This window comes from Oncorhynchus nerka, linkage group LG7 (genome assembly GCF_034236695.1).
Source record: "Oncorhynchus nerka isolate Pitt River linkage group LG7, Oner_Uvic_2.0, whole genome shotgun sequence".
In the NCBI taxonomy this organism is placed as follows: Eukaryota; Metazoa; Chordata; class Actinopteri; order Salmoniformes; family Salmonidae; genus Oncorhynchus; species Oncorhynchus nerka.
In genome coordinates, this window is record NC_088402.1 from 71,943,963 (window position 1) to 71,967,246 (window position 23,284).

The 23,284-nt window shown below is 43.6% G+C and overlaps 1 protein-coding gene across 1 annotated transcript in view; it reads left to right on the top strand.

Annotated features, from left to right (window-relative positions):
- LOC115119279 (calmodulin-binding transcription activator 1-like) overlaps nucleotides 1–23,284 on the top strand; it is a 727,371-nt gene that overhangs the window by 375,827 nt on the left and 328,260 nt on the right. The window contains exon 5 of the mRNA XM_065020792.1: nucleotides 503–638. Within this exon, the coding sequence (XP_064876864.1) occupies nucleotides 503–638 (136 nt within the window). The remainder of the gene's footprint in view (nucleotides 1–502; nucleotides 639–23,284) is intronic.

The window sequence follows — 23,284 nt, forward strand, 5'->3', positions numbered from 1 at the left end:
TTTATATTGTACACACACACACACGCATGCGCGCACACACACACACACACACACACACACACACACACACACACACACACAAACTCATTACACTGAATTAATGAGATATAAGAACGCTGCCTCAGCCTTTATACACACACACACACACACACCAGTTCTATATGTAATTTACTCTGTGGTAGAAGTATCACTTTCACTGCCTTCTCACAACACACAGTGTTCATTGGGAGAAATGTATGCTGAAAATGTGTTTAGTTCATTGTTAAACTGTGCATAGGAACGCAGAGAAACCCCATAAAGACGTTTTGTCATCTAAAGTCACTAGTGCATTTCTGTCTTGCAGTACATGTACTGTATGTCAAGACTCTTTGTACATCTCTAAAATGAGTCCCACAGCAGAAACTTTGACAAACAATTCTCTCTCTCTCTCTCTCTCTCTCTCTCTCTCTCTCTCTCTCTCTCTCTCTCTCTCTCTCTCTCTCTCTCTCTCTCTGTGATCCAGGCCACAGAATGGTTCAATGATCTTGTACAACAGGAAGAAGGTGAAGTACAGAAAGGATGGCTACTGCTGGAAGAAGAGGAAAGATGGGAAGACTACGCGGGAGGATCACATGAAGCTCAAAGTCCAGGGAGTGGAGGTAAGGAACGGGGGAGGATGGATGGGACCTGACCCGACTTGGACAAGACAAACCCAGGCTGACACTACGTTGTCTTCCCCTGGCTGTAAGAGAGAGACAGCCAGCTACATGCTGAAGTTGGGTCCTAGCCCTGCTATCTCCCAGGAGCCACGCAGAGCGTGGAAACAATGCAGCACAACAATAGTTGTTCCCAGGGAAGGCAGCGGAGTGGAACCGATTGTTTGTACCTTATTAAGGGGCTGGATGTTGCCTTTGCTCCACAGAGACTACATTAATCTTCTCTCCTCCCTCACTAGCTAGTAAACACCATGCTGAGCCCGACCCTGCATCATGCCCCCCTCCTCACTCCCCTCCATGCCACCTCGCCCCCTAACCAGCAGGCACGACGCAGGCCTAGTCCCAACCGGGTTCACCCTGGCCCAGCCTGTTTTAGTGGTGCAGAGCTGGCACGCTGGTTGATTTATCAGCAGTCACACACATGAAAAGGAGCAGCTCCAACGAACCTAGGGCCAGACTCCACTCACTTTGTTTGTATACTGCTGAAATGTGGTTTTGTGGTTCTGTTTCTCTCGCCTGCTTAGACTTAGGCATTGGTGCCAGGGACACAGGAGTGTGGATGGGTAGAAGCTGTCCACATAGGGCTCTGCTCTGTGTTTGTTCTGCTCTACAGGACTGTCACTCAGGGGAAATAGCTCAATGTTGTCTGTCTGCGCGTGCAACTCTCTGATAACTTGGTCTGGACATTCGTTTTTTAAAATATTGTCTGACAGTTGTTTAAACAAGTATTAATGTCACTCCATGTGAGAATGCTAATCCTACATGTAAGATAGAATTCTGCCTGCGGCGCTCAGTTCAGGAATTAGTTCTTTGTGATCTGAAAGTCAAATACTTCCATGTCAAACACATCTAGTCTGATTTGCTGTTTTGGTACATATGCAATAATCTCGCTGTGGATTCAGACTCATTTGAACCCCTTCCATATGCCTGGGCTGGAGAACACATCATTAGTGAGGTTACACTTTAGATGGAGGTCACATCATGCAGATAAAGCATGTGACTCAAAAACACACCTCTTTCTGGAGTCACACGATACATAATGCTTCCTGTATGTGAGAGAGATGGTAGAGATGGTTGAGTAGAGGACACTTCTCCTCTGACAGCTCTCCCTGGGATTTCCTATGGAAAACTGCTTCAGGCTAATTGCTGTGGGCAGAGGAGGCATCTCCAGGAGTGAAGATCAGCTAGAGACGTATTCAGGCTGTAGAACCACAGGGAACATAGCTTCAACAACATGTCAACATGTACAGAGGACACTATGTACGTGTGATACCTCCCAGGCATGTTTGATCTGAGTGTCATGGTGTCACTGTGCCCCTGTGTGTGTGTGTGTGTGTGTGTGTGTGTGCACGTGTGTGTGTGTGTTTGCATTTGTGCGAGCGTATGTGTGTGCGTGAGTGAGTGCATCCGTGTACACGTGTGTGACCCCGTGCAGTCCCCTGACAGACAGAGAGGATGGGTGATCCATCAAATGCTCTACAGCCCTGGACAGAACAGGACAGGATCTGTGATCCATCAGTCCTCTACAGCCCTGTTCACTGTAAACACAAATAAATGGCCTGACCTTAGCCTTCAGCACTGGGACAGGACAGTACAAGTACAGTAAAGTACAGGGATTCCCAAAGTCGGTCCTGGTCCCCCGGGTGCACATTACGTTTTTTGACCTAGCACTACACAACTGATTCAAATAACCGACTCATCATCAAGCTTTGATTATTGGAATCAGCTGTGTAGAACGGGTTCTACATGGAACTCAAAGGGTTCTTCTACCTGGAACCAAAAAGGGTTCTCCTATTGGGCCGGCCAAAGAACCCTTTTGGGTTCTATATAGCACCTTTTTTCTGAGTGTGTGGTACAGACAGGGCAGGAGGAATCCAGGGGAGAATGTGCAGCAGGGAATGGCTCAAACTCAGCTGGTTCTGGTTAGATTAGTTATTTATACACCACTCACACTGAATGTATTTTTCTTATAGGTCCCCAAAGATTAACTCCTGTAAAATGAATCCTAGTAAGTCACAAATAACAGCTAGCTGTAAAAGTTGACTGCTACATTATTTCAGACCATTGAACCTTATTGGAATGACAGTAGTGCTCAGAGTGGCAGAGCGGAAAGACGGGGGAAAACTAGACTACTGTAACGTTGTACACACACTTAGTACACACTGTACACACTGTACACACTGTACACACACACACACACATTGTACACACAGTACACACAAACACACACATTGTACACACGCACGCACGCACGCATGCACTCACAGACAGACAGACAGACAGACAGACAGACAGACAGACAGACAGACAGACAGACAGACAGACAGACAGACAGACAGACAGACAGACAGACAGACAGACAGAGACAGACAGACAGACAGACAGACAGACAGACAGAGAGTTTAGGACTCTACTGTACAGCGGTAGCCTCTGTTCGCTCTAAACATTCTCCTCTCTCCAGCCAGACAGGGCCTGTTAGAAGCTGGGGTTGTTACACAGGCTTGAGTTAGCGAACAGAGAAGACAAGTGTTGTGTGTGGTTCAGGCTAGTTGTGCTCAGTAGCTCCAGTGAGGAGAGGGGAGAGGAGAGGGGAGAGGAGAGGGGAGGCATGGGCCCAGCAGTGAGGGGCCTTCAGGGGCATGTGAGAGGCAGCGGCGCGCAGCGGGAGTGGATGTCAGCACGTGAGCGTGCTGCTGTTCTGTCTGCTTCAGAGCGCTGGCTCAGCAGGCCAGGTAAACTATGGCTCCATTCTCTCTCTCTTTCCACCTATCTCTCTCTCACTCTTCCTCTTCTTTCTCTCTCTTCCTCTCTCTCTCTTCCCCTTTTTCTCTCCCTCTCTCTCTCTCTCTCTCTCTCTCTCTCTCTCTCTCTCTCACTCTTCCTCTTCTCTCTCTCTCTTCCTCTCTCTCTTTCCCCCTTTTTCTCTCCCTCTCTCACTCTCTCTCTCTCAATCCCTCCCTTTCTCTCTCTGGTCCCTCCCAGTCTCACGACCTCTCTCCCCCTCAATCCCTCAATCTCTAGCTCTTGGTCCCGCCATACTTCTTTCCTCCTACTCTCTTCCCCTCCTCCCCTCCTCCCCTCCAACCTCTCAGCCACAGTCTAGACAGACAGAACCTTGAGAACTGGACAGTAATGCTCCCTGTTCCCTAGAATTGGAGCGCGGGGCATGTTGCAGCATTAGCTCTTAACAGGCCGTGAAATAGCAGCCTGCCTCTCTGACACCACCCCCATCACTCCAGGTGAGTTGGCCAGACGGCGGGATAAATGAGCCCCCCCCACACACACACTCATTTACCCAGAATGCATCTGGCTTGGGCACCTGAGGAGAGATGTCAGTCTGTGATAGCTTACCACTCCTCTTACTTAATCTCTGTTGAGTTCTACTTGTCCTGCTGCTCAACTCAACTCCTCTATGCCCCCCAAAAAAAAAAAAAAAACACTCTTGGTGTGTCCCAATACTGTTCTGGACATCGGAGGTGGAAATATAAAAGTGTCACTTCCCATTACTGTTGGCCAGACATGCACCTGAGGTGTAGGTCCAATAGAGCAGTTTTTATCTCAGTATCAAATAATTTCCGTGTAATAATTAAGTACCTTACTGTGATTGTTTCCAATCAAAATGGTAAAAAAATTAACAAAAATAGCTTCTTAGCAAGAGCAATTTCTCAAGCAATGACTTTTGTTTTTTTCTTCTCTATTTTTTACTTAACACTTGTTAAAGCATTGTTGGTTAAGGGCTTGTAAGTAAGCATTTCACTGTAAGGTCAATACCGTCTGTATCTGGCGCATGTGACAAATACATTTTGATTTGAAGCAAGAATTTTTCTAGGACTTTCTGGGAGTGGTCTGACTGGGGAAGGGAAAGCTGAAAACTAGTTCATAGGTTTGGAAATCTCTTTCTTATTGGTCTAGTACAGTTTTTCTCGATTGCTTGAGCATATTTTTCCAAACAGAGTTCACTTTTTCAAAACAATTAACACGCAGACCGAAACTGAAACATGTTGGTCACAAGGACACATTTAAGACTCTTAAAACATTAATTATATGACAGAAATCAACTACCTCCATCAAAAGATACAACTTGTTATCTAATGAAAAGTGATTTCAATCAATCGTTACACAATGGCCCAATAAATACTAACTATCAATATAACCTAATATGGTTAAACCTCTTGTATATGTCTGTGTTGTTTGTTGATACTATAATTATAGTACGCACCATAAAAGGCAAGTAAACATATTATCACAGCATGGGCTGTTTTCTTTTTTCCTAAAATGATTTTACCAAAGATGACCAATACAGAAAGAACGTCACTCAAGGCTTTCTTTGACCTTTTTCTATTTTAACCGAGAGCTGACCTATCTTCCTCTATGGGTCCCTCTACCTCTCCTTTGTCCTTGCCCTCGTCCTCTTACTTCGTCCATTCTTGCAAACAGAAACTCAAGAGGTGACCTCTTTTATGCACAAATAAGGACTGATTGAACAATTGTGCAAATATGTTTTGCACAGGTGCAGAAGAGGTTCAAATTCATTGTAATAATTTGTTTCAGCTGTGACCAAATGTTTGCATTTTGTTTGTCACGTTTTTGACTGCACTGGGCCTTTAAAGTAGGATGTCATTGAGCGTTTTAAACACAGGTTGAGCATAGCAATAGCATCTCCTGGCTTCTCCCTGTGTAATAGCAGACACGCTCTGGTCTGGTTCAGCCAAGAGGCACAGATTAACATTAACACGGTCCAACTGATCCTAGATTCGGTCTTGTCTGGTGAGACTAAAGCCATCACCCACAGAACCTGTAGGCTTCTGGACTCTTCTGCCCCCCACCATCACCTCCCCTCTCCTTATTATTCCAGACCTTTAGGGTGTTTCATATATATCTGTATGATTGGGATCCTAGAGCGTTTGGTACCCTGATGCGAGCTATAAAGCATGTGTGAATCACAAACGAACCCTAGCTGAAACGAATCCTGGACCTGCGTGAGTAGCGGCTCCAGGACCAGAGTACCAGCAATTGTGATGCAGCTGTGTGAGCACCATGGAACTTTTTGGCCGTTGTTAACAAGCTAGCTAGCTCAGTAACGTAATGTAGAATGTGCGTCTCGCAAATCACACCCTGAAATTGTTATTCTTTTTTTTACCTTCATTTAACTAGGCAAGTCAGTTAAGAACAAATTCTTATTTTCAATGAAGCCTAGGAACAATGAGTTAACTGCCTTGTTCAGGGGCAGAACGACAGATTTTTACCTTGTCAGCTCAGGGATTCGATCTTGCAACATTCCAGTTACTAGTCCAACGCTCTAACCCCTAGACTCTAACCATTAGGCTACCTGCCGCCCCAATTCTCAAAAACACTCCAGCAAACCAAACTAGGGAACCTTAATATACTCCCCCAAACACAGATCGATTTCTCTTAAGTGAAGGTGGCAGTGCCTTTGACTAATTTCATTACCACAGGCTAATTATACTGATTGGAATAACCTATCCTGCTCAGGTGAATGGAAGGCAAGCGCCTCCATATTCTTGGAACTTAATGCCAATACCGCTTCTCTCCCCTCCCATGCCCTAAATAATCAAAGTGGCCTGCTCCTCGCTCCTCTTAACATGTCAGTCCATGTTGAATCTGTCTTAATGCGTGATTTCAGCCGTGCAACTGTGCAATGAAGGAAGCTAATGGAGCATGCTGGTGGCTCAATCGCCTCTGGTCATTGATAATAATGAAGACAAATATCAAAACGTTAGCTGCTAATGCTGTAATAGAGTGGACGCTGGGCTGGGGTGGATGCAGGGAGCACTGCATGAGGATGGACACAGCTACACCACAACACACCACATCGTGTGCAGTGTGTCCCATATCACATGACCTTGAGGGTCTAGACCAATGATGTATATAAACCCTGTACTGCTGATGTTATGTTTTGGCCTCGGAAGAAGCAGTCTTCCATTGGAATGAATGGAATAAAAAGAACATTGTCGTAGTGGGGACAGTAGCATTAGAACTTGGAAAAATATATACTTTAAGAAAAAAAAAATATTTGGATGTTTAGCTGACATAATATAATTTCAAGGTATGTATTAAGGTGTCTGTAATAGAATAAATATGGCAAAAACAAATGTAGACATTAGTAAATGCATTCCTATAGCTTCCAAATACTTTTTACAATGTGAGGGAGTACCAAGATGGAGGCGCAGTGACTTCAAAACAACACCCCCGAAAGTCATCTAGTGTATTATAAATCATTGGTCTAGACAAGTTGCTCAGGCTTTGTCTTTGTCAATTTTGTTGAATTTAAAGGTAAGACGATTCCAATGTTAATTAGATATTCTACCAACACAAGGCAGAGTTATGTTGTCCAGACTCAATGATGTGGGCTTTGTCTGTTTAAAAAAAAAAAGTTAAGTCACTAAGGTGCTTGTCAATTTCTACCAAGGTGAGAAGAATCCAATGTCCGTTTGGTATTCTACCAACACAAAGGAGGTTTGAATACTCGAGAGAGTGGGTGTTGTTGATTTTAGATCTCTGTATGTGTGCTAGTGTGTGTTAAGGAGAAGATAGTTGAGCAGAGGGCGACTGGGTTGGAGACAGTGTGTGTGTTGCGTAGCAGTCAGATAGCAATACAGCAGCTGTTATCACCAGATTGCAGGGCCAGATGTGGAGATGACAAAACAAACAGGTCTCTCCAGGGTTCTACACAAACTTTTCCACTGGTGGCACTGGTGCTACCAACTTTGTCAGTTGATTTGGTCTACCAAAATGTACCTGTATTCCATACAGAACTAGGCTAATAATGACATCTTTTAAATTAGCATGCCTTTGTGTTCTTACATTGATTTGGATTGATTTACTATTTGCTAAAAACGTTTTTATATTCATAATAATAAACGAAAGTAAAAAAGGTAACACAATAAAATAACAATAACGAGGCTATATACGGGGGTACTGGTATCGAGTCAATATGCAGAGTACAGGTTAGTGTAGATAACTGGGGTAATACAGTGTATGAAGTGTAGGAATACATGTAGGAAGTGTAGGAAGTGTAGGAATACATGTAGGAAGTGTAGGAAGTGTAGGAATACATGTAGGAAGTGTAGGAAGTGTAGGAATACATGTAGGAAGTATAGGAATACATGTAGGAAGTGTAGGAAGTGTAGGAATACATGTAGGAAGTGTAGGAATTGTAGGAAGTGTAGGAATACATGTAGGAAGTGTAGGAATACATGTAGGAAGTGTAGGAATACATGTAGGAAGTGTATGAAGTGTAGGAATACATGTAGGAAGTGTAGGAAGTGTAGGAATACATGTAGGAAGTGTAGTAATACATGCAGGAAGTGTAGGAATACATGTAGGAAGTGTAGGAAGTGTAGGAATACATGTACAAAGTGTAGGAATACATGTAGGAAGTGTAGGAATACATGTAGGAAGTGTAGGAATACATGTAGGAAGTGTAGGAAGTGTAGGAATACATGTAGAAAGTGTAGGAATACATGTAGGAAGTGTAGAAATACATGTAGGAAGTGTAGGAATACATGTAGGAAGTGTAGGAATACATGTAGGAAGTGTAGGAATACATGTAGGAAGTGTAGGAATACATGTAGGAAGTGTAGGAATACATGTAGGAGTGTAGTAAGTGTAGGAATACATGTAGGAAGTGTAGGAAGTGTAGGAATACATGTAGGAAGTGTAGGACGTGTAGTAATACATGTAGGAAGTGTAGGAAGTGTGTGTAGGAATACATGTAGGAAGTGTAGGAAGTGTATGAATACATGTAGGAAGTGTAGAAATACATGTAGGAAGTGTAGGAATACATGTAGGAAGTGTAGGACATGTAGGAAGTGTAGGAATAAGTGTAGGACATGTAGGAAGTGTAGGAATACATGTAGGAAGTGTAGGAATACATGTAGGAAGTGTAGGAATACATGTAGGAAGTATAGGAAGTGTAGGAATACATGTAGGTTGTATAGGAAGTGTAGGAATACATGTAGGAAGTGTAGGAATACATGTAGAAAGTGTAGGAATACATGTAGGAAGTGTAGGAATACATGTAGGAAGTGTAAGAAGTGTAGGAATACATGTAGGAAGTGTAGGAATACATGTAGGAAGTGTAGGACTACATGTAGGAAGTGTAGGAATACATGTAGGAAGTGTAGGAAGTGTAGGAATACATGTAGGTAGTGTAGGAAGTGTAGAAATACATGTAGGAAGTGTAGGAATACATGTAGGAAGTGTAGGAAGTGTAGTAATACATGTAGGAAGTGTAGGAAGTGTAGGAATACATGTAGGAAGTGTAGGAATACATGTAGAAAGTGTAGGAATACATGTAGGAAGTGTAGGAATGCGTGTAGGAAGTGTAGGAATACATGTAGGAAGTGTAGCACTACATGTAGGAAGTGTAGGAATACATGTAGGAAGTGTAGGAATACATGTAGGAAGTGTAGGAATACATGTAGGAAGTGTAGGAAGTGTAGGAATACATGTAGGAAGTGTAAGAATACATGTAGGAAGTGTAGGAAGTGTAGGAATAAATGTAGGAAGTGTAGGAAGTGTAGGAATACATGTAGGAAGTGTAGGAATATATGTAGGAAGTGTAGGAATACATGTAGGAAGTGTAGGAAGTGTAGGAATACATGTAGGAAGTGTAGGAATACATGTAGGAAGTGTAGGAATACATGTAGGAAGTGTAGGAAGTGTAGGAATACATGTAGGTAGTGTAGGAATACATGTAGGAAGTGTAGGAAGTGTAGGAATACATGTAGGAAGTGTAGGAATACATGTAGGAAGTGTAGGAATACATGTAGGAAGTGTAGGAATACATGTAGGAAGTGTAGGAATACATGTAGGAAGTGTAGTAAGTGTAGGAATACTTGTAGGAAGTGTAGGAATACATGTAGGAAGTGTAGGAAGTGTAGGAACACATGTAGGAAGTGTAGGAATACATGTAGGAAGTGTAGGAATACATGTAGGAAGTGTAAGAATACATGTAGGAAGTGTAGGAAGTGTAGGAATAAATGTAGGAAGTGTAGGAAGTGTAGGAATACATGTAGGAAGTGTAGGAATATATGTAGGAAGTGTAGGAATACATGTAGGAAGTGTATGAATACATGTAGGAAGTGTAGGAAGTGTAGGAATACATGTAGGAAGTGTAGGAATACATGTAGGAAGTGTAGGAATACATGTAGGAAGTGTAGGAAGTGTAGGAATACATGTAGGAAGTGTAGGAAGTGTAGGAATACATGTAGGAAGTGTAGGAATACATGTAGGAAGTGTAGGAAGTGTAGGAATACATGTAGGAAGTGTATGAATACCTGTAGGAAGTGTAGGAATACATGTAGGAAGTGTAGGAAGTGTAGGAATACATGTAGGTAGTGTAGGAATACATGTAGGAAGTGTAGGAAGTGTAGGAATACATGTAGGAAGTGTAGGAATACATGTAGGAAGTGTAGGAATACATGTAGGAAGTGTAGGACATGTAGGAAGTGTAGGAATACATGTAGGAAGTGTAGGAAGTGAGGGAATACATGTAGGAAGTGTAGGAATACATGTAGGAAGTGTAGGAATACATGTAGGAAGTGTAGGAAGTGTAGGAATGCATGTAGGAAGTGAGGGAATACATGTAGGAAGTGTAGGAAGTGTAGGAATGCATGTAGGAAGTGAGGGAATGCATGTAGGAAGTGAGGGAATACATGTAGGAAGTGTAGGAAGTGAGGGAATACATGTAGGAAGTGTAGGAAGTGAGGGAATACATGTAGGAAGTGTAGGAAGTGTAGGAATGCATGTAGGAAGTGAGGGAATACATGTAGGAAGTGTAGGAAGTGAGGGAATACATGTAGGAAGTGTAGGAAGTGAGGGAATACATGTAGGAAGTGTAGGAAGTGAGGGAATACATGTAGGAAGTGTAGGAAGTGTAGGAATGCATGTAGGAAGTGAGGGAATACATGTAGGAAGTAGTAAAGTGACTATACATAGATAAAAAAAACAGTGAGTAGCAGCAGTGTTAAAAAGGGGTTCAATGCAAATATTCCAGGTAGACATTTGATTTACTGTCTAGCAGTCTTATGGTTTGGGGGTCCGGTACCGCTTTCTGTGCGGTAGCAGAGAGGACGAGAACAGTCTATGACTTGGGTGGCTGGAGTCTTTAACAATTTTTAGGGGCTTGCTCTGACACAAAGGGAACACGGTTTTTGGTCAATTTCTCGTTTTAAAAAAATGATACAGTAATCCCTCAATAAGTTTTCAACATCTCAAATTGACTAGCTTCATTAGTGTGTTTGTGTCGGGACTATGCTGTCTATTTAGTTAGCCAATGCCCACATTATTCTGAAATATTTTGTTTGGAACGCTTTGTATGGAAACCCAAGTTGAAGCCAACATTCGATGTTGTCTTGCTTATAGGAACCACACATCGTTTTACTGCAACAAGTGCAACACCCTTCGATTGAAACGATGGGAAACAAGCGAAAAGGCATAGGCCTGCATCTCTCTCAAACGGATCAGAAATTAAATCCCAGAATCATTTTATTGGAGCAGTAGAACTTCTAAATCGGCCATAACTTCAATGACTTTTCAAGAGCTCAGAGGAAAGCTCCAAGGAAGGGTTTTCCAATGAGGACTGAATTGCACATTGTAAATATTCAACCAAAACTTAAAACTTTTTGCTTACCATTAATGATGCAATATTATTTTCACTGGCCCAAGCGGGCCACTGACGGGGATGTTCGAAGGGTTTGCAAAACTTCCTCTGTATGTCAAGTTCTGACACACACAGATAAGGGGATTGATTCCTTTGCCTCTTCACAAAGTTGGTATATTTGTGGTCAACAGCACATTACCGTTATAATGAATCATGATGATAGAAAAAAGCCAATTGTGAAGTAAAGACAAACGTGACCAGGTAAAAAACATGTAATGGCACCCGTGCAACCAATTAAACATCTGTGTCACACTGCCAAGTCAAACGGTTGCAGTATCGAACCCTGACTCTCTGTGAAGAAAGTGACACCACACATGACATCACTCTCCCCCTAATCCAACTCAAGTGCGAAATTATGATCAGATAACTGATACGGTAAACACCACATCGTCAAAGGCAAACCAGTTTCCTGCTATATTTATAATTTGTATTTCAACTTTTAAACAACTGTGGATTTTGTAAAGACAGTAAATTGATTAACCCACCCCATTGTGTGCTTTCTTCTTCCTTTGGTGGGTCTGCGTTGTTATTCCTATATCTTTTATTTGACTCGGGGCTCTGCTCACGCCGCAGCCTGCCTGTGCTTCCTTTTTGAATTACCTGAATGTGTTGGAGATAAGACCAATCTGTTTGTGACATTTTTAGAGCTCTGTTACCATGGCTATAACTCCTAACCTCCTTCTGTGGAGAAAATGGGGAGTAAATGAAGCTGTTCTGTCACAAGGCACAGGAAATAGACCATTGTCCTATTTCGTTCAGTTTCTTATTCCTGTATTCAACTGGATAATATAAAAAGGTGGAGGTGGACGTAGCTATGCAGAAACTGGGGAATAGAGTCAAAATATAGAGTGCTTAATTTATTATTTCTGTTTAAAACAAGTTCACAGACAGTAATGCATGAATGTCAAGACAATGGCATCAAATCCTACTACATGATATACTACCATGTCTATGTACTGTATGTATTCATTTGAACCTTAACACACCGATAAGGTAATACTGAGTATTTAGCCGGAGTACTACAGTCATCTGATGGACATGTCCTCTCTAGCTAGTCATATTTAATGATACTGTTTCACCAAATAACATTTTTTTTGTCACATGCTTCATCAACAAAAGGTGTTGACTAAGAGTGAAATGCTTACTTACAGGTCCTTCCCAACAATACAGAGAGAAAGAAAATAGAGAAATAATAGAAAAGTAAGACACATAATAAAAGTACTAATAAACACACAATGCGCAATGATAACTTGGCTATATACATGGGGTACCAGTACCGAGTTGATGTGCAGGGGTACGAGGTCATTGAAGTAGATATGTTCATATAACTAGGAATAAAGTGGACTATAATAAACAGTAGCAACAGTGTATGTGATGAATAAAAAAGTTTGTGCAAAAAGGGTCAATGTAGATAGCTATTTGGTTAACTATTTAACTAACTAACATATGGCTTGGGGGTAGAAGCTGTTCAGGGTCCTGTTGGTTTCAGACTTGGTGCATCGGTACCGCTTGCTATGCGGTAGCAGAGAGAACAGTCTATGACTTGGATGACTGGAGTCTTTGAACCTAGGAACTACAGCTACAGCCCCATTAATGTTAATGGGGGCGTGCTCGGTCCTCTGTTTCCTGTAGTCCACAATCACCTCCTTTGTTTTGCTGACGATGAGGGAGAGGTGGTTGTCCTGGCAACTGAGAGGTGGTTGTCCAGGCTGTCTCATCGTCGTTGGTGATCAGGCCATAACACTGTGGTGTCATCTGCAAACTTAATGATGGTGTAGGAGACGAAGCATGCACCCCTGAGGGGCCTGCCTGTTGAGGGTCAAAATGGAGGTTGTGTTGTTGCCTACCTTCACCACCTGGGGGTGGCCCGTCAGGAAGTCCAGGGTCCAGTTGCAGAGGAAGGTGTTTAGTCCCAGGATCCTTAGCTTAATGATGAGGAGGGCACTATGATGTTGAACAATTAACACCATTCTCACATAGATGTTCCTCTTGCCCAAGTGGAAAAGGGCAGTGTGGAGTGCAATAGAGATTGCATCATCTGTGAATCTGTTGGGGTGGTATGCAAATTGGAGTGGATCCAGGGTGTCTGAGATGATGGTGTTGATATGAGCCATGACCAGCCTTTCAAAGCATTTCATGGCTATAGAAGTGAGTGCTGTGGGGCAATAGTAATTTAGAGAGGTTACCTTGGCGTTCTTGGGCACAGGGACTATGGTGGTATGCTTAAAACATGTAGGTATTCCAGACTGGGTCAGGGAGAGGTTGAAAATGTCATTGAAGACACTTGCCAGCTGGTCAGCGCATTCTCTGATTACGCATCCTGGTAATCCATCTGACCCTGTGGCCTTGTGAATGTTAACCTGTTTAAAGGTTACAATAAAAGAATATATGACTGAATTTGAAAACATATAATAGACCTGCAGTAAAGCCAATCAACTATCCAAGACCCCCCTACAGTCCCTCTGAAAACCTTCCCGTGTTGCTTGCCTCAGTGTTGCTTGCTTTAAAGCGAGCATAGAAGGCATTTCATTTGTCTGGTATGCTCGCGTCACTGTGCAGCTCACGGCTGGGTTTCCCTTTGAAATATGTGATAGTTTGCAGGCCCTGCCACATCCAACGAGCGTCAGAGCCAGTATAGTAGGATTCGATCTTAGTCCTGTATTGACGCTTTGCTGGTTCAATGGTTTGTCGGAAGGCGTAGCATATACTGTAGAATAAAGCAGCATGTGTAATGGCTGTGTTACTATAGGCTGAATCATAATGTGTTAGTGTTACTATAGGCTGAACCAGAGGGTTCCCACATCAAGGCCTTTCCTTCCAGTATTCACAATGTATTTACAGTGTCCAGCTCACCCATCATTTTCTCTTTAAGCTTAGTGTAATTAGTTTTTGACTCTGGCTTCTTCATAATCGCTGAATCACTCAGTAGCAGTTAAGCCCTGTTTCTGCCTTTCATGCCGACCCTGCTATCACCACTTAAATCCCACAGCAGGATTTGGGGCTAATTTTAGGAGGGGAGTGTGGAGTGGGTGGATGTTGAATGTATAAGAGCCTGTCAAAAGCTGTGCATTATCGGCACTTTCCCCCTAATTTAATTTGCCACTTGTTGCCCCCCCGTCACTATGTTGTCATGCTGAGGAGCTCCACAGGGATCCCCTCTTTATTGTGACGGGAGGAAGGGAGGGAGTGAGTGAGGGATAGGGAGGAAGGGAGGGAGTGAGTGAGTGAGGGATAGGGAGGAAGGGAGGGAGTGAGGGATAGAGAGGAAGGGAGGGAGTGAGTGAGGGATAGGGAGGAAGGGAGGGAGTGAGGGATAGAGAGGAAGGGAGTGAGTGAGTGAGGGATAGGGAGGGAGGGAGTGAGTGAGTGAGGGATAGGGAGGGAGTGGGTGAGTGAGGGATAGAGAGGAAGGGAGTGAGTGAGTGAGGGATAGGGAGGAAGGGAGGGAGTGAGTGAGTGAGGGATAGGGAGGGAGTGAGTGAGTGAGGGATAGAGAGGAAGGGAGTGAGTGAGTGAGGGATAGGGAGGAAGGGAGGGAGTGAGTGAGTGAGGGATAGGGAGGAAGGGAGGGAGTGAGTGAGTGAGGGATAGGGAGGAAGGGAGGGAGTGAGTGAGTGAGGGATAGGGAGGAAGGGAGGGAGTGAGTGAGTGAGGGATAGAGAGGAAGGGAGTGAGTGAGTGAGGGATAGAGAGGAAGGGAGTGAGTGAGTGAGGGATAGGGAGGAAGGGAGTGAGTGAGGGATAGGGAGGAAGGGATGGAGTGAGTGAGTGAGGGATAGGGAGGAAGGGAGGGAGTGAGTGAGGGGGATAGGGAGGAAGGGAGGGAGTGAGTGAGTGAGGGATAGGGAGGAAGGGAGGGAGTGAGTGAGTGAGGGATAGGGAGGAAGGGAGGGAGTGAGTGAGTGAGGGATAGGGAGGAAGGGAGGGAGTGAGTGAGTGAGGGATAGAGAGGAAGGGAGTGAGTGAGTGAGGGATAGAGAGGAAGGGAGTGAGTGAGTGAGGGATAGGGAGGAAGGGAGTGAGTGAGGGATAGGGAGGAAGGGATGGAGTGAGTGAGTGAGGGATAGGGAGGAAGGGAGGGAGTGAGTGCGTGAGGGATAGAGAGGAAGGGAGGGAGAGTGAGTGAGGGATAGAGAGGAAGGGAGTGATTGAGTGAGGGATAGAGAGGAAGGGAGTGAGTGAGTGAGTGAGGGATAGGGAGGAAGGGAGGAGGGAGTGAGTGAGTGAGGGATAGGGAGGGAGGGAGTGAGTGAGTGAGGCATAGAGAGGAAGGGAGTGAGTGAGTGAGGGATAGGGAGGAAGGAAGGGAGGGAGTGAGTGAGTGAGGGATAGGGAGGAAGGGAGTGAGTGAGTGAGGGATAGGGAGGAAGGGAGGGAGTGAGTGAGTGAGGGATAGGGAGGAAGGGAGGGAGTGAGTGAGTGAGGGATAGGGAGGAAGGGAGGGAGTGAGTGAGTGAGGGATAGGGAGGAAGGGAGGGAGTGAGTGAGTGAGGGATAGGGAGGAAGGGAGGGAGATGTCCTCGGGAAAAAAATGACTGGAGAAATCCTTAATGTATCACTTTAGCTGAGGACTTTGCACACACACACACACACACACACACACACACACACACACACACACACACACACACCTCTACACCTCTCCTGGGTCTGTGTGAGGAGGCAGGTAAACATGGCCCAGGAGATTAGTTGTGATTCATGGAGCATGGAGATGAGGAGTGGACATAATATTGTGGACAGAAATAGCCCGCGGTGATGCATTAAGGCCTCCGTCTCCGTCTCTGAGCTCACTGTGTTAAAACCAATACAATTGAATCAAGCAGCGGGCGAGCGACATGGCAGGAGAGAGAACAGAGCGTAAAGCACTAATGTGGTGGAGGGGGAGATGGGGAGGCCACATGAAAACCCTATTGATTCCTGTGGGGATGATGAGAGAGACAGGCGGGCGAGGGAGTGAGGTGGCAGGGCCTTTTGAAATGTAAGAAGGACCAGGTACCGCATCGCGTGTCATTCATTATCTCTGTGATCGCTAGAGCTGCACTAAAGCACATCAACTCTTCCTACTTTTGATACAGCACCCCTGGGACAGACAGACAGAAACACACACACACCTACACACACACACACACACACACACACACACAGAACAGCATCACCTCCAGATATGTAAAGATGATGGAGGGGAGCGTATGGGAAAACAGGCTGTTGGGGGGCAGGCTATCTAGTAGGCTACTGTAGGCTAGGCTGTGCTTTGCGTGAAACAGTCAGTGGCTGCTTTGTGTGTAACCTCTCTTCTGCTGTGCTACAGTACACTCCAGTGAGCCGGAGAGAGAGAGGCCAGAGCAGCACGAGACCAGGGCCTTATGTTAATAAATAAGTGACTTTGACTACTAGGGCCCCACTGCCCTCTCTCTGACACAACAGAGAAGTGCATTCAGTCTCACGACAGTGACTGTTTACAGTATAGAGCCAGAGCCCACTACCTTGTGGTAATGCTATGTCATTTCTGATTATTTACCAAATTCTAGCCAGGAGAAGTGGTATTCTTTCGGTCGTCAAAGAGGGTGTAGATATTGAATGGTTGCACAGAATGATATGCTATTTCTGGGAAGCTTTGAGTGAAATGCCTTGGATCACTCTTGGGGATATGGGAAGGGGGTCTGTACTGTAGCTGGCGTGGGAAAGGCTGTTCTCTGTAGAGAGGCTGTTTCCTCAGACCCTGTAATGCTTGCTAGCTGGGCTGGGCTCTCTCCTCTTCTCTCTTCCTGCTGGCCTTGAACACGTTCTTCCTTTCATCGTTCTGAGAGAGAGAGAGAGAGAGAGAGAGAGAGAGAGAGAGAGACCCGTTGTATAGCCCTCTGTTGGCGTTAAGGATACTGCCAGGGCGCCACGAGGTTGGAGGTGGAATCACTTTGTTAGCTCCTTTTGACGCAAGAGCAGAGACTGATGGGTGTTCTGTACTGTATACGCATGTCTGCATGGGATGGGCCCACATTTCAAAGGAACTTTTCGGCTACATCTGCAGAAATCTTTGCGTATTGACATTAGCAGTGCAATTAATTCCTAAATTATCCTCCTCCATCTATATACAGTATTTATGGTTCTAACTTTCTTACATGCAGCCTGTTTGAACTTTTACCTAGGACATTTTTATCTTGTTTACTGTGTCTCTGCAGCAGAGGAGGTGGTGTATACAGGTCCATGTATTATTAACTCTGGGTGTAGTAGAAGAGGAGGTGGTGTGTACAGGTCCATGTATTATTAACTCTGGGTGTAGTAGAAGAGGAGGTGGTGTATACAGGTCCATGTATTATTAACTCTGGGTGTAGGAGAAGAGGAGGTGGTGTATACAGGTTCATGTATTATTAACTCTGGGTGTAGTAGAAGAGGAGGTGGTGTGTACAGGTCCATGTATTATTAACTCTGGGTGTAGTAGAAGAGGAGGTGGTGTAGGAGGTGGTGTATACAGGTTCATGTATTATTAACTCTGGGTGTAGTAGAAGAGGAGGTGGTGTGTACAGGATCATGTATTATTAACTCTGGGTGTAGTAGAAGAGGAGGTGGTGTATACAGGATCATGTATTATTAACTCTGGGTGTAGTAGAAGAGGAGGTGGTGTATACAGGATCATGTATTATTAACTCTGGGTGTAGTAGAAGAGGAGGTGGTGTATACAGGATCATGTATTATTAACTCTGGGTGTAGTAGAAGAGGAGGTGGTGTATACAGGATCATGTATTATTAACTCTGGGTGTAGTAGAAGAGGAGGTGGTGTATACAGGATCATGTATTATTAACTCTGGGTGTAGGAGAAGAGGAGGTGGTGTATACAGGATCATGTATTATTAACTCTGGGTGTAGTAGAAGAGGAGGTGGTGTGTACAGGATCATGTATTATTAACTCTGGGTGTAGGAGAAGAGGAGGTGGTGTATACAGGATCATGTATTATTAACTCTGGGTGTAGTAGAAGAGGAGGTGGTGTATACAGGATCATGTATTATTAACTCTGGGTGTAGTAGAAGAGGAGGTGGTGTGTACAGGTCCATGTATTATTAACTCTGGGTGTAGGAGAAGAGGAGGTGGTGTATACAGGTCCATGTATTATTAACTCTGGGTGTAGTAGAAGAGGAGGTGGTGTGTACAGGATCATGTATTATTAACTCTGGGTGTAGGAGAAGAGGAGGTGGTGTATACAGGATCATGTATTATTAACTCTGGGTGTAGTAGAAGAGGAGGTGGTGTATACAGGATCATGTATTATTAACTCTGGGTGTAGTAGAAGAGGAGGTGGTGTATACAGGATCATGTATTATTAACTCTGGGTGTAGGAGAAGAGGAGGTGGTGTATACAGGTCCATGTATTATTAACTCTGGGTGTAGTAGAAGAGGAGGTGGTGTGTACAGGATCATGTATTATTAACTCTGGGTGTAGGAGAAGAGGAGGTGGTGTATACAGGATCATGTATTATTAACTCTGGGTGTAGTAGAAGAGGAGGTGGTGTATACAGGATCATGTATTATTAACTCTGGGTGTAGTAGAAGAGGAGGTGGTGTATACAGGATCATGTATTATTAACTCTGGGTGTAGGAGAAGAGGAGGTGGTGTATACAGGTCCATGTATTATTAACTCTGGGTGTAGTAGAAGAGGAGGTGGTGTATACAGGATCATGTATTATTAACTCTGGGTGTAGGAGAAGAGGAGGTGGTGTATACAGGATCATGTATTATTAACTCTGGGTGTAGTAGAAGAGGAGGTGGTGTATACAGGATCATGTATTATTAACTCTGGGTGTAGGAGAAGAGGAGGTGGTGTATACAGGATCATGTATTATTAACTCTGGGTGTAGGAGAAGAGGAGGTGGTGTATACAGGATCATGTATTATTAACTCTGGGTGTAGTAGAAGAGGAGGTGGTGTATACAGGATCATGTATTATTAACTCTGGGTGTAGTAGAAGAGGAGGTGGTGTGTACAGGTCCATGTATTATTAACTCTGGGTGTAGTAGAAGAGGAGGTGGTGTATACAGGATCATGTATTATTAACTCTGGGTGTAGTAGAAGAGGAGGTGGTGTATACAGGATCATGTATTATTAACTCTGGGTGTAGTAGAAGAGGAGGTGGTGTATACAGGATCATGTATTATTAACTCTGGGTGTAGTAGAAGAGGAGGTGGTGTATACAGGATCATGTATTATTAACTCTGGGTGTAGTAGAAGAGGAGGTGGTGTATACAGGATCATGTATTATTAACTCTGGGTGTAGTAGAAGAGGAGGTGGTGTATACAGGTCCATGTATTATTAACTCTGGGTGTAGGAGAAGAGGAGGTGGTGTATACAGGATCATGTATTATTAACTCTGGGTGTAGTAGAAGAGGAGGTGGTGTATACAGGATCATGTATTATTAACTCTGGGTGTAGTAGAAGAGGAGGTGGTGTATACAGGATCATGTATTATTAACTCTGGGTGTAGTAGAAGAGGAGGTGGTGTATACAGGATCATGTATTATTAACTCTGGGTGTAGTAGAAGAGGAGGTGGTGTGTACAGGATCATGTATTATTAACTCTGGGTGTAGTAGAAGAGGAGGTGGTGTATACAGGATCATGTATTATTAACTCTGGGTGTAGTAGAAGAGGAGGTGGTGTGTACAGGATCATGTATTATTAACTCTGGGTGTAGTAGAAGAGGAGGTGGTGTGTACAGGATCATGTATTATTAACTCTGGGTGTAGTAGAAGAGGAGGTGGTGGGTATACAGGATCATGTATTATTAACTCTGGGTGTAGTAGAAGAGGAGGTGGTGTATACAGGATCATGTATTATTAACTCTGGGTGTAGTAGAAGAGGAGGTGGTGTATACAGGATCATGTATTATTAACTCTGGGTGTAGTAGAAGAGGAGGTGGTGTATACAGGATCATGTATTATTAACTCTGGGTGTAGTAGAAGAGGAGGTGGTGTGTACAGGATCATGTATTATTAACTCTGGGTGTAGGAGAAGAGGAGGTGGTGTATACAGGATCATGTATTATTAACTCTGGGTGTAGTAGAAGAGGAGGTGGTGTATACAGGATCATGTATTATTAACTCTGGGTGTAGTAGAAGAGGAGGTGGTGTATACAGGATCATGTATTATTAACTCTGGGTGTAGTAGAAGAGGAGGTGGTGTATACAGGATCATGTATTATTAACTCTGGTGTGTAGTAGAAGAGGAGGTGTGTAGTAGAAGAGGAGGTGGTGTATACAGGTTCATGTATTATTAACTCTGGGTGTAGTAGAAGAGGAGGTGGTGTATACAGGATCATGTATTATTAACTCTGGGTGTAGTAGAAGAGGAGGTGGTGTATACAGGATCATGTATTATTAACTCTGGGTGTAGTAGAAGAGGAGGTGGTGTATACAGGATCATGTATTATTAACTCTGGGTGTAGTAGAAGAGGAGGTGGTGTATACAGGATCATGTATTATTAACTCTGGGTGTAGTAGAAGAGGAGGTGGTGTATACAGGATCATGTATTATTAACTCTGGGTGTAGTAGAAGAGGAGGTGGTGTATACAGGATCATGTATTATTAACTCTGGGTGTAGTAGAAGAGGAGGTGGTGTATACAGGTCCATGTATTATTAACTCTGGGTGTAGTAGAAGAGGAGGTGGTGTATACAGGATCATGTATTATTAACTCTGGGTGTAGTAGAAGAGGAGGTGGTGTATACAGGATCATGTATTATTAACTCTGGGTGTAGTAGAAGAGGAGGTGGTGTATACAGGATCATGTATTATTAACTCTGGGTGTAGTAGAAGAGGAGGTGGTGTATACAGGATCATGTATTATTAACTCTGGGTGTAGTAGAAGAGGAGGTGGTGTATACAGGTCCATGTATTATTAACTCTGGGTGTAGTAGAAGAGGAGGTGGTGTATACAGGATCATGTATTATTAACTCTGGGTGTAGTAGAAGAGGAGGTGGTGTATACAGGATCATGTATTATTAACTCTGGGTGTAGTAGAAGAGGAGGTGGTGTATACAGGATCATGTATTATTAACTCTGGGTGTAGTAGAAGAGGAGGTGGTGTATACAGGATCATGTATTATTAACTCTGGGTGTAGTAGAAGAGGAGGTGGTGTGTACAGGATCATGTATTATTAACTCTGGGTGTAGTAGAAGAGGAGGTGGTGTATACAGGATCATGTATTATTAACTCTGGGTGTAGTAGAAGAGGAGGTGGTGTATACAGGATCATGTATTATTAACTCTGGGTGTAGTAGAAGAGGAGGTGGTGTGTACAGGATCATGTATTATTAACTCTGGGTGTAGTAGAAGAGGAGGTGGTGTATACAGGATCATGTATTATTAACTCTGGGTGTAGTAGAAGAGGAGGTGGTGTATACAGGATCATGTATTATTAACTCTGGGTGTAGTAGAAGAGGAGGTGGTGTATACAGGATCATGTATTATTAACTCTGGGTGTAGTAGAAGAGGAGGTGGTGTATACAGGATCATGTATTATTAACTCTGGGTGTAGTAGAAGAGGAGGTGGTGTATACAGGATCATGTATTATTAACTCTGGGTGTAGGAGAAGAGGAGGTGGTGTATACAGGATCATGTATTATTAACTCTGGGTGTAGTAGAAGAGGAGGTGGTGTATACAGGATCATGTATTATTAACTCTGGGTGTAGTAGAAGAGGAGGTGGTGTATACAGGATCATGTATTATTAACTCTGGGTGTAGTAGAAGAGGAGGTGGTGTATACAGGATCATGTATTATTAACTCTGGGTGTAGTAGAAGAGGAGGTGGTGTATACAGGATCATGTATTATTAACTCTGGGTGTAGTAGAAGAGGAGGTGGTGTATACAGGATCATGTATTATTAACTCTGGGTGTAGGAGAAGAGGAGGTGGTGTATACAGGATCATGTATTATTAACTCTGGGTGTAGGAGAAGAGGAGGTGGTGTATACAGGATCATGTATTATTAACTCTGGGTGTAGTAGAAGAGGAGGTGGTGTATACAGGATCATGTATTATTAACTCTGGGTGTAGTAGAAGAGGAGGTGGTGTATACAGGATCATGTATTATTAACTCTGGGTGTAGTAGAAGAGGAGGTGGTGTATACAGGATCATGTATTATTAACTCTGGGTGTAGGAGAAGAGGAGGTGGTGTATACAGGATCATGTATTATTAACTCTGGGTGTAGTAGAAGAGGAGGTGGTGTATACAGGATCATGTATTATTAACTCTGGGTGTAGTAGAAGAGGAGGTGGTGTATACAGGATCATGTATTATTAACTCTGGGTGTAGTAGAAGAGGAGGTGGTGTATACAGGATCATGTATTATTAACTCTGGGTGTAGTAGAAGAGGAGGTGGTGTATACAGGATCATGTATTATTAACTCTGGGTGTAGTAGAAGAGGAGGTGGTGTATACAGGATCATGTATTATTAACTCTGGGTGTAGGAGAAGAGGAGGTGGTGTATACAGGATCATGTATTATTAACTCTGGGTGTAGTAGAAGAGGAGGTGGTGTATACAGGATCATGTATTATTAACTCTGGGTGTAGTAGAAGAGGAGGTGGTGTATACAGGATCATGTATTATTAACTCTGGGTGTAGTAGAAGAGGAGGTGGTGTATACAGGTCCATGTATTATTAACTCTGGGTGTAGTAGAAGAGGAGGTGGTGTATACAGGATCATGTATTATTAACTCTGGGTGTAGTAGAAGAGGAGGTGGTGTATACAGGATCATGTATTATTAACTCTGGGTGTAGTAGAAGAGGAGGTGGTGTATACAGGATCATGTATTATTAACTCTGGGTGTAGTAGAAGAGGAGGTGGTGTATACAGGATCATGTATTATTAACTCTGGGTGTAGTAGAAGAGGAGGTGGTGTATACAGGAT